At 38.3% G+C, this 15103-nt stretch overlaps 1 protein-coding gene across 1 annotated transcript in view; it reads right to left on the bottom strand.

Annotated features, from left to right (window-relative positions):
- The window catches only part of ttn.2 (titin, tandem duplicate 2), a 162713-nt gene that overhangs the window by 128971 nt on the left and 18639 nt on the right, over nt 1–15103 (bottom strand). The window contains exons 27-42 of the mRNA XM_081368710.1: nt 14780–15052; nt 14423–14686; nt 14059–14319; nt 13712–13972; nt 13323–13586; nt 12969–13229; nt 12609–12869; nt 12230–12490; nt 12002–12143; nt 11723–11891; nt 11394–11625; nt 11020–11304; nt 10811–10936; nt 10357–10545; nt 9254–9643; nt 8804–8854 (exon numbers count right to left, since the gene is read on the bottom strand). Coding sequence (XP_081224836.1) covers nt 8804–8854; nt 9254–9643; nt 10357–10545; nt 10811–10936; nt 11020–11304; nt 11394–11625; nt 11723–11891; nt 12002–12143; nt 12230–12490; nt 12609–12869; nt 12969–13229; nt 13323–13586; nt 13712–13972; nt 14059–14319; nt 14423–14686; nt 14780–15052 — 3690 coding nt within the window. The remainder of the gene's footprint in view (nt 1–8803; nt 8855–9253; nt 9644–10356; nt 10546–10810; nt 10937–11019; nt 11305–11393; nt 11626–11722; nt 11892–12001; nt 12144–12229; nt 12491–12608; nt 12870–12968; nt 13230–13322; nt 13587–13711; nt 13973–14058; nt 14320–14422; nt 14687–14779; nt 15053–15103) is intronic.

The following is a 15103-nucleotide window of genomic DNA, read 5'->3' as shown; positions in this document are numbered from 1 at the left end:
AACATTTTTATTTACAACCTATTAAATCTTTAACTCACTTACCACTACTTTTAGAAAAACATGATCGAACTATACAACAAAAATGTTAAATTATTATCCAAAACTATGCAGTATTATATATACTATAAATGATGAACTTGAGCAAGGAAAATCTAGTCTCTCCAGACATAATTAAAACTATTTCAACGATTTTTCTTTACCTTTTTTCTGATCACACTGTTAACATTAAGGAAGAAAGAAAATCACAAAAGGGGGAAATAATATTCATGCAATTTGAAATAAAACAAAAAACTGTAAATTCTTTAAATCTATTAGACTGGACATGCGTTATCAAGAAATTCAATTAGATCTTTCAAAACTGTGCTTGAAAATCTCACCCAAATTTGTTGACAGACACAAGCAAAGGTATAATATTTCATTATAAAATGTGTCTTTTCACCACCAAAAAACAAAGTCCAAGTACATCATCCAAAAGGGAAAAAACTAAAACTGTCCCCCAAAGTGGAAAACCAATGTAAGTTACTGAAGAGAAATTGAGGATAATTTCAGGTCTTTTCAATAAATTGTGGATCAATCATTAAAATATATACCACCGAATAATAATTTTGAATGCAGATTGAGCAAACGTTTCTATACATAATTTCACAATAATTTACAATTGTAATACATAAAAAATGTGTATGTGTTCAAAGTAAACAAAACAACAAACCTGCCTGACATTGTTTCATAAACTGCACTTTTAAACTGCAGTCAAATTAAAACACTTTTAACAACGAACTTGTTTCAGTGTAACCAGCTTTGTTTTGGATAATACATTTGAATTCACCAGCATCACTGTGAGTTACATTTGTTATAAGCAAATTGAAATGTCCTGATGCTTTCTCCTGGATAATATATCTAGCATTTTTTACCGGAGCACCATCTTTGAACCACTCTGCTGTAGGATTTGGTTTGCCACTCACTAAGCACTGAAGAATCACAGGTGTACCTACAGCTGCAGTGACATTTTGTAGTGGGATTATACATTTTGGGGGAATTTCAGTGACCTGAAACTCAAAACTACAAGAGTTTGTTGATTTGCCTTTGAATTCTATTTTATCATCTTTTGAGGGTTCCGCAAAGACATCGAAATTAATACTAACATATTTCTCTCCTTGCTCACTTGTCTCATTATCAGTAATAGCAACCAGTCTGACAGCTTTCTGAGACTCATCAAATTCCTGTTGGAACTCAAATTCAAGCTCTATCTCTGATGTCTGTTCTCCATCAAATGATGAATTTCCAACAACCAAGTCAAACTTCTGAGGATGAACTTTTGCACTGCCAAGAGAAACTGCAGTTAGTTCTCTTCCCCTTGTCTTGCCTGAGAATGACTGTGGATTCATAACCGCAAGCGACGCCCTGCAAAGTGTTTCACCAACAACATTAATAGCTCTGCATGTATATATGCCACTGTCATGTATGTTGGCTTTGAGAATCTTCAGAAAATGATTATCACTATCTGAGCTACAGATGTATTTTTTCTTATCCATAGGAATCTTCATATTGCCTTTGTACCATGACACTATTGGCGAGGGAATACCCATTAAAGAACATTCAAACATGACATTTGTGTTTTCAAGAGTTTCAATGTCATAAATAGGGTTTATAAAACGTGGCGGCATTTCTGTAACTTCAAAAGCTATTTTTAAATCATCACTTTCTTGAGTTATGAAATCCACAGTCCCTTCCTCAAACATGCTTGGTAGAACATCAAGGGAAATGATCATACTTTTGTTATCAGCTGTATACTCTGGAATGGTAACAATCTTTACCTGTTTTTCAAACTCTTTCACCTCATTCTCATCTAACTCAACCTCCAACAAGATTTCTTGAGGAGAGGGAGACCTTGACAGATCCTCATCCTCCTCAACATCAAACTCAATGACATGCTGATGGGTAACAGCAGGAGGGGGTAGCATTTGCCTTGCTTCCTGAGATATAACAAGAACCAAAGCAACACTTTTTGCCTCACCAACATAATTAAGAGCCTCACAGATATATTCCCCTTGGTCAGCTTTTGTGATATTCCTAATTTCCAGGGCTATGTTATCACCATCTCTTTCAATAATAGTCCTCTCATCTGCTTCAAGCTCAGTTTTGTTTCTAAACCATTTCACTTCTGGAGTGGGTAGTCCAAATACTTCAGCACAGAACTGTAAGGAATCACCCTCAAAAACTCGTCTTTTTGTAAGTGGCTTAAGGAAAGCTGGAGGAATTCCCTGAACCTTTTCCTGAAGTGTCCCCAAGCCTAGTGAACCACGTCCCTCTGGAAGAATCATACACTCATCGATAGTAAACACAGGGGGAGTTGTTTCAATACCCTCATCATCTGGAGAACTGAGGAACTTAGCTGGGGAATAAAAACCTTCACTAGAGCTAGTTGAGAGTCTGTTATGTTCCACAGGGGAAAACGGATACTCAGGAGGTGTCATGACACCCCCTGGAGTCTCTGAGGGGGTATGGAAAGATTCTGGTGACTTCTGAATTTGAGAAATTTCAGTGGATGAAGCTGGTGTGTAGAACCGTTCAATTTCTGCCATCTCCTCACTGAATGTGCTACCAACTTCAATAGACATTTCTGACTCTGGCGATAAAGGCCTTCCCCAATCAGTTGGTTGGTTATAGTAGTCATAAACAGCACTAAAAGTTACTTCTTCTTCCTCAAGTTTGGGAACACCAACCGCCCCTAGCCTAGCAGATTTTTTCTGTTGTGGTTGCTGTCTCTGTGGGGGGTACTCTGACAAAGGGTAATCTGTGGAGTCAGATTGCAATACTCTGTCAAACTCAATTTTGGGTTTTACAATAAGAAGTTCTGTTATATCTGAGGCTTCCATCCTATCATGTTTTATATCAACTGGACTGACGTTATCTTGTGGCATGTCCTCAACTTCTGCTCTTTGAACACTAATAGTACCCATTTTTACGGGTTCAGTTATTTGAGCCGACGGTACCTTGGTTTCTAACATGAGTTCTTGAGCAGGGTTATCAATTTCACTTTGCCTAACGCATGCCTCCTCCTTTATAATTCTTTGCTCAACTGTGCTATCCAAAACTGTTTTAGGGCTAACAGAACTGTCTTTTGGGTTATTTTTTTCTGGTAATCTAGCCTGGGGTCTGATTAAAGTAGGTGATTGCTGAACCTCGGTAACATTGGCCAAGGATACAAAATGCTGCAAGTCAAATAACTTTGATTCTATAGAAGACATTCTCACATCTGACTTTTCTTCTATAGTGTTTTCTGTGTTGTCCAGAACTGCCTCTGTAACATCTGTTGGAGCTCTTAAGGGGAAGGTCTTAGCTGCAGTCAAAGTAGGATATTTCATCCTGTCCTCACTGGAGAGAATGGAAGTTATTTGTTCTTTTTCATATTGCCCAGGTTCAAGAGCAAACTCTGGAATATCTTCAATAGGAAAAGAGGCCTCATCCTTTGATTGTGCTGTTGGCTCATTGGGCTCATCTACAAAAGATGTTGGTGTTTCAAATGCTTGTTTTAATTTTGATACTTTAACCTCTGCCCCAGACGACTGCAAACCACAGCCTGTTATTACAGGCATTTCTGAAGCTGGCTTCTTAATGCGCTTAAGTTTGGGAGCATCTGGCTTTGGGTAATCCGTTTTGATAATATCATGAAATTCAGCAGGTTTGACTGAACAGTCATAATCAAGAATGTCCTCACTTGTAAGAGTAATATCTTGGGATGGTGTGGAAGAACTTGATAAAGTCTTTGTTTGAACTTTGGTGATTTCTAAAGATAAGCCAAGAGATCTTGTTTGGTTATCCATTTCTGTTATGGCAATGGATGAAAATCCAGAGTCCAGAGTTGCAGAATCAAAAGACACATCAGCAACACTTTCAACCTGCCCAAGTTTGTTAGATGCAATACATCTATATATTCCAGCATCAAGACAAGTGAAATTGTCAATGAATAGTCTATAACTTTTGTCTTGTACCTGAAATCTATATTTACTGTTATTAAGATCAAGGCAAATGTCATCATGGAACCAGGTGGCTTCAGGTGTTGGTTCACCAATTATGATGCACTCAAGCATAGCAGTCTGTCCCTCTGAAACACTAATGTTATCTAGTTCTCTGAAAACTTGGGGAGCCTCACGACCATCATCAAAGGAAAATGTGAACTTATGCTTCACTGTTTGAGAGGTGCCATCATCAACTGGAGATTCTGAGGTTTGCTCAACAGGCTCAAATGTGTCTTTAGCCTCATCGAACATCTCTAGCACTGGAGTTGGAGCAGTTATTCTGATCTCAACTGGTGAGGAGTGAATAGATGAAGATGAAGTTTGTGGCATGTGCATAACTGCCTGAGGTACCTGCAATGTGTATTTGCTGGCTATCTCAGGTTTCATTAGGGACTTAAGTTCTTCCTCTATCATTTCTTCTTCAGTGAACACTGACTCATCTGTTACTTTAACTTCTTGAGGAGGCCCTATCTCTGTCTTTAACAGAACATCTTCAGTTAATTTCAATATGCAACATGTACTTGCTTTTCCATGTTTGTTAGCAATATTACAAGTAAACACACCTTGATGGTCAATGGTTGGATAATAAATGATCAATGTCGATGAATTTGCTTTGGTACGAACATCAAAATCAGGGTCTCTCATTATAAGATGTCCATCTTTAAGCCATGAAACAGATGGCTGGGGATCTCCCTGGAATTGGCAACTGAGTTCAGTCATTTCACCTCTCTTTACCTCAATCTCTGGCTTTAATATCATCACAAAGACAGGTGCTCGTGGTTTTACTACACTCATAGACATTTTCTCTGCAATGGGAGAAACACTGGGGATTTCTCGTTTTGATAGAGTTTTCTGTTGCTCTATTACATCAGGTTCATGTCTAGACATTGTCACAACTTTTACATCACCATGATGCTGCTGAACTACATCCTCATAACCCAAATATTGTCTTTCAATTCCTACAGTCACATCTGTACCTATTTTATCAGGCATAAACTCTTTAGGCTTTGGATACAAAATAACTTTTTCTGTTGGCAAAGCTGTGGACATCAACGTTGTCTCAGGTAATACAACAGAAGACTGCACATGCTCTGCAATGGCCCAATTAGATTCTAATTCAACACTTTCTTCTTGCTCAATTGGAACATCTTGTTGCCATTTTTTAATCCGCTTTGCTAGAGCCTCCTCCTCACTGACAAAATAGTCACTTTCAGTCCTTAACTTCTCACTATCAGCCTCAGAAATCATTTGCTTTTGTGTTTTAGACCTATCAGTTACATAGGAGTGAGAAGAAACATCACTAAAGAACCTCTCTTTTGCTGTTCTCTGTGGTGACACCTTATTCACATTTTCCGATTCAACATCTTTATATGTGGTTTTACTGAGAGTGTTTTCTAAAGCACTCTCAGTAACACCACCCCAATCAGGATCAAGTTCAACAGTCTGTTCTTGCTCAGTCAAAACATCTTGTTGCCATTTCATTATACGTTGAGTTAGTGCCTCTTTTTCACTCACTTGATCGCTCTCACTTTTTAACTCATTTATTCTTTCTCGCGATAAGTGCAACTCACTCTCACCTGAGCATTCATGTAAATGTTTTTCTTTAAATGAAGATCTTGAAGTCTTTGTAAATGTGGATTCCCTTTGAGTTTTTAAAGCTGATTCTGCTGCTTCTTTCTGAACTTTGCCAAAAGATTCATGAGAATAAGAGCCTTTTTGCTCTGACTTTTGGGAAGCAACAGACTCTGTCTGATCAACCTGCACATCTTGTTGCCATTTTTGTGTGTGCTGAGCTAAGAACTGATCTTCACGTTCTATGTGATCACCCTCCAAGTTTTTGTCAATGATGTTCTCCATAGACATAGCTCTATTTTCTGATTTCTGTACAGGAGCCTTTTTACTTTCATGTTGCAGACTATCATCAGCAAGAATTTTTTCTTCCTTTAACTTCACTGCCTTTGTCCTTAAATACTCTTTGTCTGCTTGCTTCTCGTGTGAAGGGATGATCTCCTTTGGACTATTTACTTGATTGGAAGCTTCTCCTGTCTCTGACCACTGTAACCCAAATGGTTCCTTTGCCTTGACCTGTGCTTGTTCATTACACTGAACATCCTGTTGCCATTTTCGAATGCGCTGAGCTAAGAACTGATCTTCACTTTCTAAGCACTCACTCTCAAGGTTTTTCTCAAGGATGTTCTCCACTGACATAGCTCTCTGTTCTAATTTCTGTACAGGAACTGTTTTAACTACATCACCAAAAAATATTTCTTTCATTGGCTTCACTGCCTTGGCTCTTAATGACTCTTTTTCTTGTGACTCTTCATGTGATGCGCTTATCTCCTTTGTATTGCTTGCTTGTTTAGAAGCTTGTCCTGTCTCTAACCACTGCAACACAAATGGTTCTTTTGCCTTGGTCTGTGCCTCTTCATCCCACTGAATCAGGCTTGCATCATCGTTGGGATCTAAAATATCATATTCTATATCCTTTTCTGACTCCTCTTTAGATGTGATCTCTTGATCCATCCGTGCATCAGATACTTCAGCTTGAATGTCTTTTCTTAAAGTTTCCTCAAGATGAAGTTCACCCTTCATAATTCGCAGTGCCCTAGATCTTGACTGAGGTTCAAAGGAGTGTCTGACTCTTCGTTCTTTTGATTGGGAGCCGAGTCCAGTAATTCTCTCCAGTCTGCTCTGATATTCTGCTGAACATCTACCACTTTCAGCTTGCTCACCAGGCCGAACAACATGTTGAATTTCGGGCAAAGTAGATGGCTTTACTCTGAGTCTCTCAACATAATCTGTGTAACAAGGCTCACTTGTAACCGATTCCACCTCAAACTCAGAAGAGGACATTGTAGATATTGAAAGTCTCTTTTTCTTTTTGACAGCCTTTTGTAAGAGACTAAGTTTTGCTTTAACCTCTCCATGAAGGCTGTCTGTGTCGCTAAATCTGTCACTGTACCTATCACTACACCGGTCACTGAATTTATCACTAAACCTATCACTGTATCGGTCACGACCTGTGAATCTGTCACAGTATATATCACTGTATCGATCACTGAACCTCTCATATCTCTCGTACATCGGAGTTGGAGAGCGTGCACATTCGGATGCAGTCTCAAACTTGCTGTCTTTGTCTGGTGTCCTTGATGGGGATGAAGTTCTAAAATACATTGTGCGGAACAGAGTGCTTTTTGATCTATGACGCCCCTTTGTTTGCCCTTTGCTTGTTTTATCAAAAGGAGAGCCAACACATCTTAGATCTACTCTAAATTTTCTTTCTTTTGTTGAATCAGCTAATGAATCTGAGCTTGAGTGGGCTTTGTTTGAGGATCTAGAATAGCAGAAATGAGATACATCTTGCTCTTCCCTCAGTGATACAAGAAGTGATGCTGTGGTTTCAGCAGAGCCTTCAGTGTTAATTGCCATGACTTTGTAACTGCCTGAATCTTTTTCCTTAATCTCTTTAATTGTTAAACTGGTTGCATGCATATGCATTTTACTCACTGTATATATTTTACGATGGTGCTCCTTCTGTATCTGTCTATTATTATGAAACCACAATATCGTTGGAGGTGGCATTGCAACTACCTTGCACCTAAAAGATGCAGTGTCACCCTCCACAACAGATTGAAACTTCAGCTTTTTGGTGAAGGAGGGTTTACAGTTTTCAGATGGGGCTACAAGACCTTGATCTAAACTTTCTTCTGGGTCTGAAAATGCACCATGCTGCAGTCCTCCTTTTTCCATGTGTTCAGCTCCTTCATTATAAAACAACTCTGGAAAAAAGGGAGACAAATTTCAACAAAATGCCCAGTTTGCTAAAGAAAATGAAATATATTTCAAATAGAATATTAATAGATATATTAAAGCATGCATCAAGTCACAAAGCCATAAAAAACAAATTCACTCACCATATTTGTTCGAATAAACGCAAGACTTGAGTCTTTATTAAAGATTCTGACACGAAAATCACTTGATGTTTTGTTCCTTCTTCTGTGGACAGTTCTTCAAAGCATAAATTTATTTTCAAAGCATTAACACGTATCCAAATAATACTGATCTGGTTCGCAAAAGAGCCTCTTGTATATTTAACTTGGTGGATATATATCCTAAAATATTCCTTACCTGACTTGCAGAATGATGAATAAACGCCCTTTCTAATCCTTAGAATGACGAAAATCTTTCATACATATAGAGAAACATCACTCTCTATTGATAAAAAAGAGTGTGGTCATTAAACAGCTCTAGACTTCTTTGAGAAGGCGTTTATTCGAACTAATATAGTTTACAGGTATAACCATGTTATTTTAAAAAGCAAACAACATTAATCACATACCGCTATCTGCAAGCCAGTCTAAGAAATATTTGCAGGAAGGTGTTCCAGATGCAAGAAACGTATGAAGCAAATAAAAGATGTGGCTACTTCCATATCTTTTAAAATGTAATTTCCTGTGGTCTGGAACTTTTAAAGAACAAACATCCTGCACCTTTTATTTCTAGAAACAACCAAGAAGTACCATATCCTTCATGCTTTTCAAGGGGAAGACAGATGCAAAACTTTGCAAAAGTGCTTCACAGCAAGCATTTTACCAATCAAATTGCTTGCTATCCAGAAACACTTGATTTCAACCATACACATATCCAACAGTGACATATGAAAGTTGTTCTCATAAAAGAGGATTTGTTTGCATGCAATACAATATGCTCGGAAATGTTAAATTCAATAGTTTTACAGAGAGTTTTAAAATATTAACAAAATAAAAACTGTAAAATGATCCTACCTTTGACCTCTTCCTCAATTTTTGCTTCTATCTCCTCACGTACTTTTGTAACTGTAAAATAGAGTCATATGAATTGATGAATAACAAACAATTAGCCAAATATGTCACCTATAACATGAATTTCCAAAGAAAATATCACCATTGAAATAATAATAATAATAAGGACCAAAAATTTGTTTATCTGCATGTGAAACAAATGTGGAAATGTTAAAAGGAGGTGAAACATGGGAGTTTGCAAAAGCATGCATTCCCAGCACAACATCAAGAGAGCACTGTATGATACAACTTCTTCAGAAGCATTGATAAGGTTTCATAAAGTGAAATTGGTGAACGTGCTCAGGAAATTCATTGAGAGGTTCTTGAGGTTGGTTGAAAGGCTTAAAAAGAAAATGACGTGAATTAATTGTGATATGTTAATCAAAAACCATAAACTACTTTGATCTCAATTACCTTCTTCAGTTACAGCAAGGCTGGCTGAGCAAGCTGCCTCTCCTGCGATACTGACTGCTTTGCAAGTGTACTGTCCAGCATGCTCAGAGAAAGTATCAACTATGATTAGCGTAGCAGTGTTTGTCATCTCATCAAAATGAAAGACAACATTTTTGGTAGGCTTTATAGACTGTTGGTTATGGAACCAACTTATCTCTGGTTTTGGCATGCCAGACACACGAGCATGAAATCTAGCCACTTCTCCATGAGCCACCACACAGCTCACAATAGGTTGAATAAAAGTGGGCCTTTGGCCAATAGGATCCTTTTGAACACTCTTAATGCTTGTGAAGATGCTGGAAGTGGCTTCTGACTGAGACTTGGATGTATAGTCCATAATATGTGTTTGTCCTGAAAGGAAGTATTGATTTATCCTCAACTAATCACTATAGTGCACACATTGAAATTTGTTTCCCTGTATCAAATTTGTTTTGTTTTCATATCTGGCTGGCAAACTTGTTCTGTATCACAGTAGGGCTGTCAATTGAATTTATTTAAGCGTGACGTATCTCATACTTTTTGTATTAATGAATTTAGTTTCTTTTTAAGGAAATTAAAAAAGGCCTGTGTGCAACCATGAGGTTCAGCAATTTGTGTGGATAACACTTATATTTTACTCATCTCACTCACAAAAAAGCAACAGATTCTAGACTTCTCAAATTTCATCAAAATGTACGAGAAATGTAAACACTGAAATGCAAATCTGCAACAAATCAGTAACTATTTCAAATTATGTATGTAATATATCTTACATGTGCAAAAATGCAGTTCTTTGCAAGTTTTCGAATTAATGTTTTTATGAATGACAGAATACCACAGACTTAATGCAATTACTCATAAATGGGTGCCCAGTGACATGTGTTTGTGTAGTTCGCTCTGAAAATTTTGATTCGTTTTTAGAAATACTATGTTAGCTTTGACAGCCCTAATTAACAGACAAACCACCACCAATTGCATTATTGACTAATAATAATAATAGCATATTATCATTGAAGCCATTATCAGGGTTTTTTTTTTATTATTATTAGTTTGCAATTTTTGGTTGGTAAGAAAATTTAGCTCACCGTCTACTTTCAGTACAGCAGAACATGAGACCATTCCTGCAGAGTTACGGGCAACACATGTGTACTCGCCCTCATCCTCAGGATACACTCTGGTGATCTCCAACTGACAGTTTTCATCAAACTGAGACACTCTGAATATATCAGACTGCTTGATCTCCTTGTCTTTGCAATACCAAGTAATTGTCAGATCTAAACAGGAGCAAATCAGAAGAATACGCATAACATCAAAATCAATTAAGGCACAAATGACTATTTACTTGATCGTACTGTATGTGTCAATATATAAGAGCTATGCCAATATTGTCCCAATATATAAGAGCTACTTTATTAATGACTACAGTATTGTGCCATTCCTTTTGCGGAACCTATAATTAAATAAACTGAAAAGATTTATATGGTGCACAGAGTGTCTGCCTATGTAGAGCAGGAACAGACCTATAGTTACTGATCTTACCTTCCCCTGAGACACGGCACTGGAATCTAGCAGATTGTCCTTCATTGGCAGAAGTGTTACGTATTGGTGTTATGACCACAGGTGGTGACAGTGGGGCTCCAGTGTCAGGGGAAACAACTTCTGGAACTGAGGATTAAAAGACATAGCAAATATATGTAAATTATGTACTTAGAATTCATGTGAATTTTTTTTCATTTGTTTTTATTTACCTTCCACGTTAAGTGACGCAGAACTTGTGGCTACTCCATAGTCATTCTTAGCTTCACAGTTGTACTGAGCTGCATCCTCTGGGAAGACTTCAATGAGCAACAATGTGTGCTCATTTCCCTCCCTCAGGAACTTACACTTGAACCCAGAAGACAGGGCCTGAGTGTTCTTATACCAAGACACCTGAGGCTGAGGAATTCCAGTCACCTCCACAGAAAAGCGTGCAGGTTTGCCAGCCTCAACAGACAGGGGCTGCAAGTGCCTGATTATCTGAGGAGGCTCAGGGACTAAACAATGCAAGAATGTATAAGAATTAATAATAGATACACAGAGACAAACAAGAACAAACATGAATCAGTTTTGCGATCAAACTCACTATTGACATGTAGGGTTACAAAACTCCTGTTCTTTCCAGCAATGAATGTGTATTCTCCGGCATCGCTTCTGTAGGTTTCTGTGATTGTCAGGCGATGAATTTTTCTAATAATGGCATAGGTGAAGCGCTGATCTACAGAAAACTGGATCTCGACTCCATTTCTCAGCCAGCGTCCCTCAATGTCATCCTCGTTGACTTCAAATTCAAATGTAGATCGTTGTTTCTCAAGCACCTGGATTAAAATTTCAATTAAAAGGACATTGAATGCAAAACTGAAATACTGAACACTGTCAGAATTTAAATATTATTTATGACAGCTTGGTACTTACAGTTATTTCTTTCTCGGCAGGTTCACTTATACGCACATCCTTGCCCTCAACTATGAGGTTGGCCTTCGATACACTTGATCCAGCAACCACAGTGTACTCTCCGGCATCAGACATGCGCACAGTTTGGATCATAAGACGATGCATGTGTCTCTCTGTGGAAACTTTGAACCTAAATGTTGAAGATGATATCTCCATCAGGACATTAACTTAATAAAGACAGATTATTAATGTCAAAGAGCAAAATCGTGCATGGATGTGGAAAACCATTATATTGAGTACCTTTCAGATATTTCAAGCTCCTGACCATCTTTCATCCATGTTACTTGGACATTGGGCTCAGAGAGTTCGCATTCAAAAATGGCCTTCTTCTTCTCAGTAACTTTAATGTCCTTGATGTGCTTGGTGAACTCGATGACACGAGCTTAAATTGATCATGAAAAAAACCCCTTGATCAGAATTAGCCAAAAATAAATAATTTGAAAATCTGAATAATGAAGTAAATATTACCTTCAACAAAAAGATTTGCGGCTGTTTCAGCAGATCCGGCCACAAACTTGTACTCTCCAACATCCCCAAAGTGAACATTTCGGATAGTGAGGGAGTGAGTGAACTGTTTGGCGCGAGTTTGGCATCTATCACTGGATCGGATTTCAACTCCATTCTTCAGCCATTTGTAGGTGATGCCTTCATAGTTGACAGTCACCTCAAATGTGATGGTGTCCTTTTCTTGTGCATTCAGGTCTTTGAGCATAGATGTGATGAGGACAGCTGAAGGAGAGGGAATAAATATTTGACTCAATTCTAATTGTTGTTGCCATTGTAAGTACATGTCTGGTAGGCAATAAAGAAAGCAATTACAAAAACAATGACATCAAAAATAACTTACGGCTAACTATCAGTGTGGCAGAGACTTTGTCATTTCCACACACAAATGTGTATTCGGCAGAATCATCTCTGCTGGTATTCATGATCTTTAACTGATGCAGTTTGCCCTGCACCACAATCCTGAACTTCTCACTCATCTCAATCTCAACTCCATCTTTCAGCCAGGTGGATGGAACATTGAAATGTGAAACTTCACACTCGAACGTGGCCACGTGGGTCTCTGGAACCTCAATGTTCTTCAGGGGCTTTGTGACTCTCAAAGCTGAAACAGTCATTGTATGGAGTTAGTGGTGTGTATAAGACACTAGACAAGTTTAGGTTGGTGACTTAAAATCTATAAATCTTAAAATTTTGTACTTACATTCAACATGTAAATATGCACTGCATTGTAAATGTCCAACTACAGCTGTGTACTCTCCATCACTGCTTTCTTCAACATTTTGAATGACCAACTTATGTGCTTTCCTTTCGGACATTATCTGAATATTGGCACTAGGTTTCAGTTCTTGGTTTTTGAACATCCATTTAACAGGTATGTCATCGTGGGATAAACTCAGCTCAAAAGAGGCAGTTCCATTCACCAGGGAAGTCACATCTTTTGGCTTTTTCACAATCTTAACAGCTGCAAGAGAATTAAATAATTTATTTTTTTTTTTTGGTGAGGGGGGGGGGGGGGTAGTGCAAATTCTATGATTAAGCCAAATATTAAACTTACTTTCAACATTCAGTCTGGCATTAGCAGAGAGTTTTCCAAGTTTGAATCCATAGACTGATTCATCTTGGGAGTTGCAATTCTTGATCTTTAAGGTGTGAACCAGTCCATCTACTGTTATCTCATATTTGTCACTGGGGACAATTTCTATTCCATTCTTGATCCACTGGGATCCTTTCACATCTAAATGGGTGAGTTCAAGACTAAAGACTGCCTCTTGGGTTTCGGTGACTGTTTGATTTTTCAGTGTCTTCTTGATCTTCACAGCTGTGAAAGACATTTGTATTCAGTTACAAACTTATGAAAATATGATCAGTATGAAAAAGTTACACATATAGGAAAATATGGTCAGTATGAAAAAAATTCAGCCTTCAAAACAGTAGTAAAAGTACCTTCAACCCTAAGGTTGGCAGATGTCTTGGAGTTTGCTACTTGGTATGTGTACTCTCCAATATCTTGTGGTCTTGTGGTAACAAAGACAAGTCGCCGGACCGCACCTACATCCTCACTCCTGACAATGTCGCTAAAGTCAACTGAGTGGCCGTCCTTAAGCCACTTGCCTTCAGAGGAAGGGTTAGCAACCTCACACTCCAGAACAGCAGTTTGGGATTCTGCTACAGTCACATCATGGAGTGGTCTGTTTATAGCACCACCTAGTGTAAAATGTAACCATGAGGCAATATCTGTGCATCAACTTAACTTAACACAACTTATATTTAACAAATGGTGAAAATCATACCTGACACAGTTAGTTTTGCACTGGATGACTTTTCGCCAGCTGCAAATGCATACTGGCCCTCTTCATCCTTCATGGCATTGATGATGGTCAGGCTATAGCGTTTCCCTTTGGACTCAATTTTGTATTTGGGTCCAGCCTTAAGAGGCTGATTTTTGAAGGTCCAGTAAGGATCTATCCCGGTGTGGGACAATTCTACTTCAAAAGTGACATTCTGAGTTTCAGTGCACACACAGTCCTCCATGTGCTTGATGATGCTGACCTCTGTATGACATAAATATGTTTGTTAATAATAATAAACCAATTAAATTTACCTTTAACCAAACCCAAAGAAAGATTTTATATGTTCCTTTAAAGAAATACTCACTTTCAATTGTCAGTTTACAAGTTGTTTCCACTCTGCCAACAGCCATCTTATAGTGTCCTTCATCAGAAGCAAAGGACCTGTTCAAGACCAGTCTCTGTTTGGTCCCTTTGGCAACCATCTGGATTCTCTCACTAGCTACAACAAGCTTGTCATTTTGGTACCATTTCACTGAAGTAACATCAGAGGCAGAGATTTTAGCTTCTAACACTGCCTTTGTACCCTCAATAGAATGGACATCCTTTAGAGGAGTTGTGATTTCAATTGCTGTGAAAAGGGTGAAAAAGAAAGGTTACATTTCTGCATTCTCTTTCTGCATTTTAGCTTTCAAAAATGCATAGGGAAAGGGGGGTTGCGTACTTTGGACAGTCAGTTTTCCAGTTGTAGAAATGTCTTGAATAGGAACAACAAATGAGTAGATTCCTGCATCATCCCTGTTGACACTTTCAACTAGAAGTTTGTGGACAAGTTTGTCGATGACAATGTGAATTCTGTCAGAGGCAGAGATGGGCTGGCCATTTTTCATCCATGATCCCTCCACATTTTCTTGAGAGAATCGCACCTCCAACTGGGCAATGTCACCCTCACAGATTGTCAAGTCAGAGAGGCCTTGCATCAGAGTTACAGGGCGCACTGATACAAGACAAAAAATAACATTATTTACATATCATGTATAATGGAGTC

The sequence above is a fragment of the Scardinius erythrophthalmus genome, assembly GCF_964197995.2.
Source record: "Scardinius erythrophthalmus genome assembly, chromosome: 6".
Taxonomy (NCBI): domain Eukaryota; kingdom Metazoa; phylum Chordata; class Actinopteri; order Cypriniformes; family Leuciscidae; genus Scardinius; species Scardinius erythrophthalmus.
Note: the sequence above shows the minus strand (reverse complement) of the source record. Positions and strands in the feature narration are given on the sequence as shown.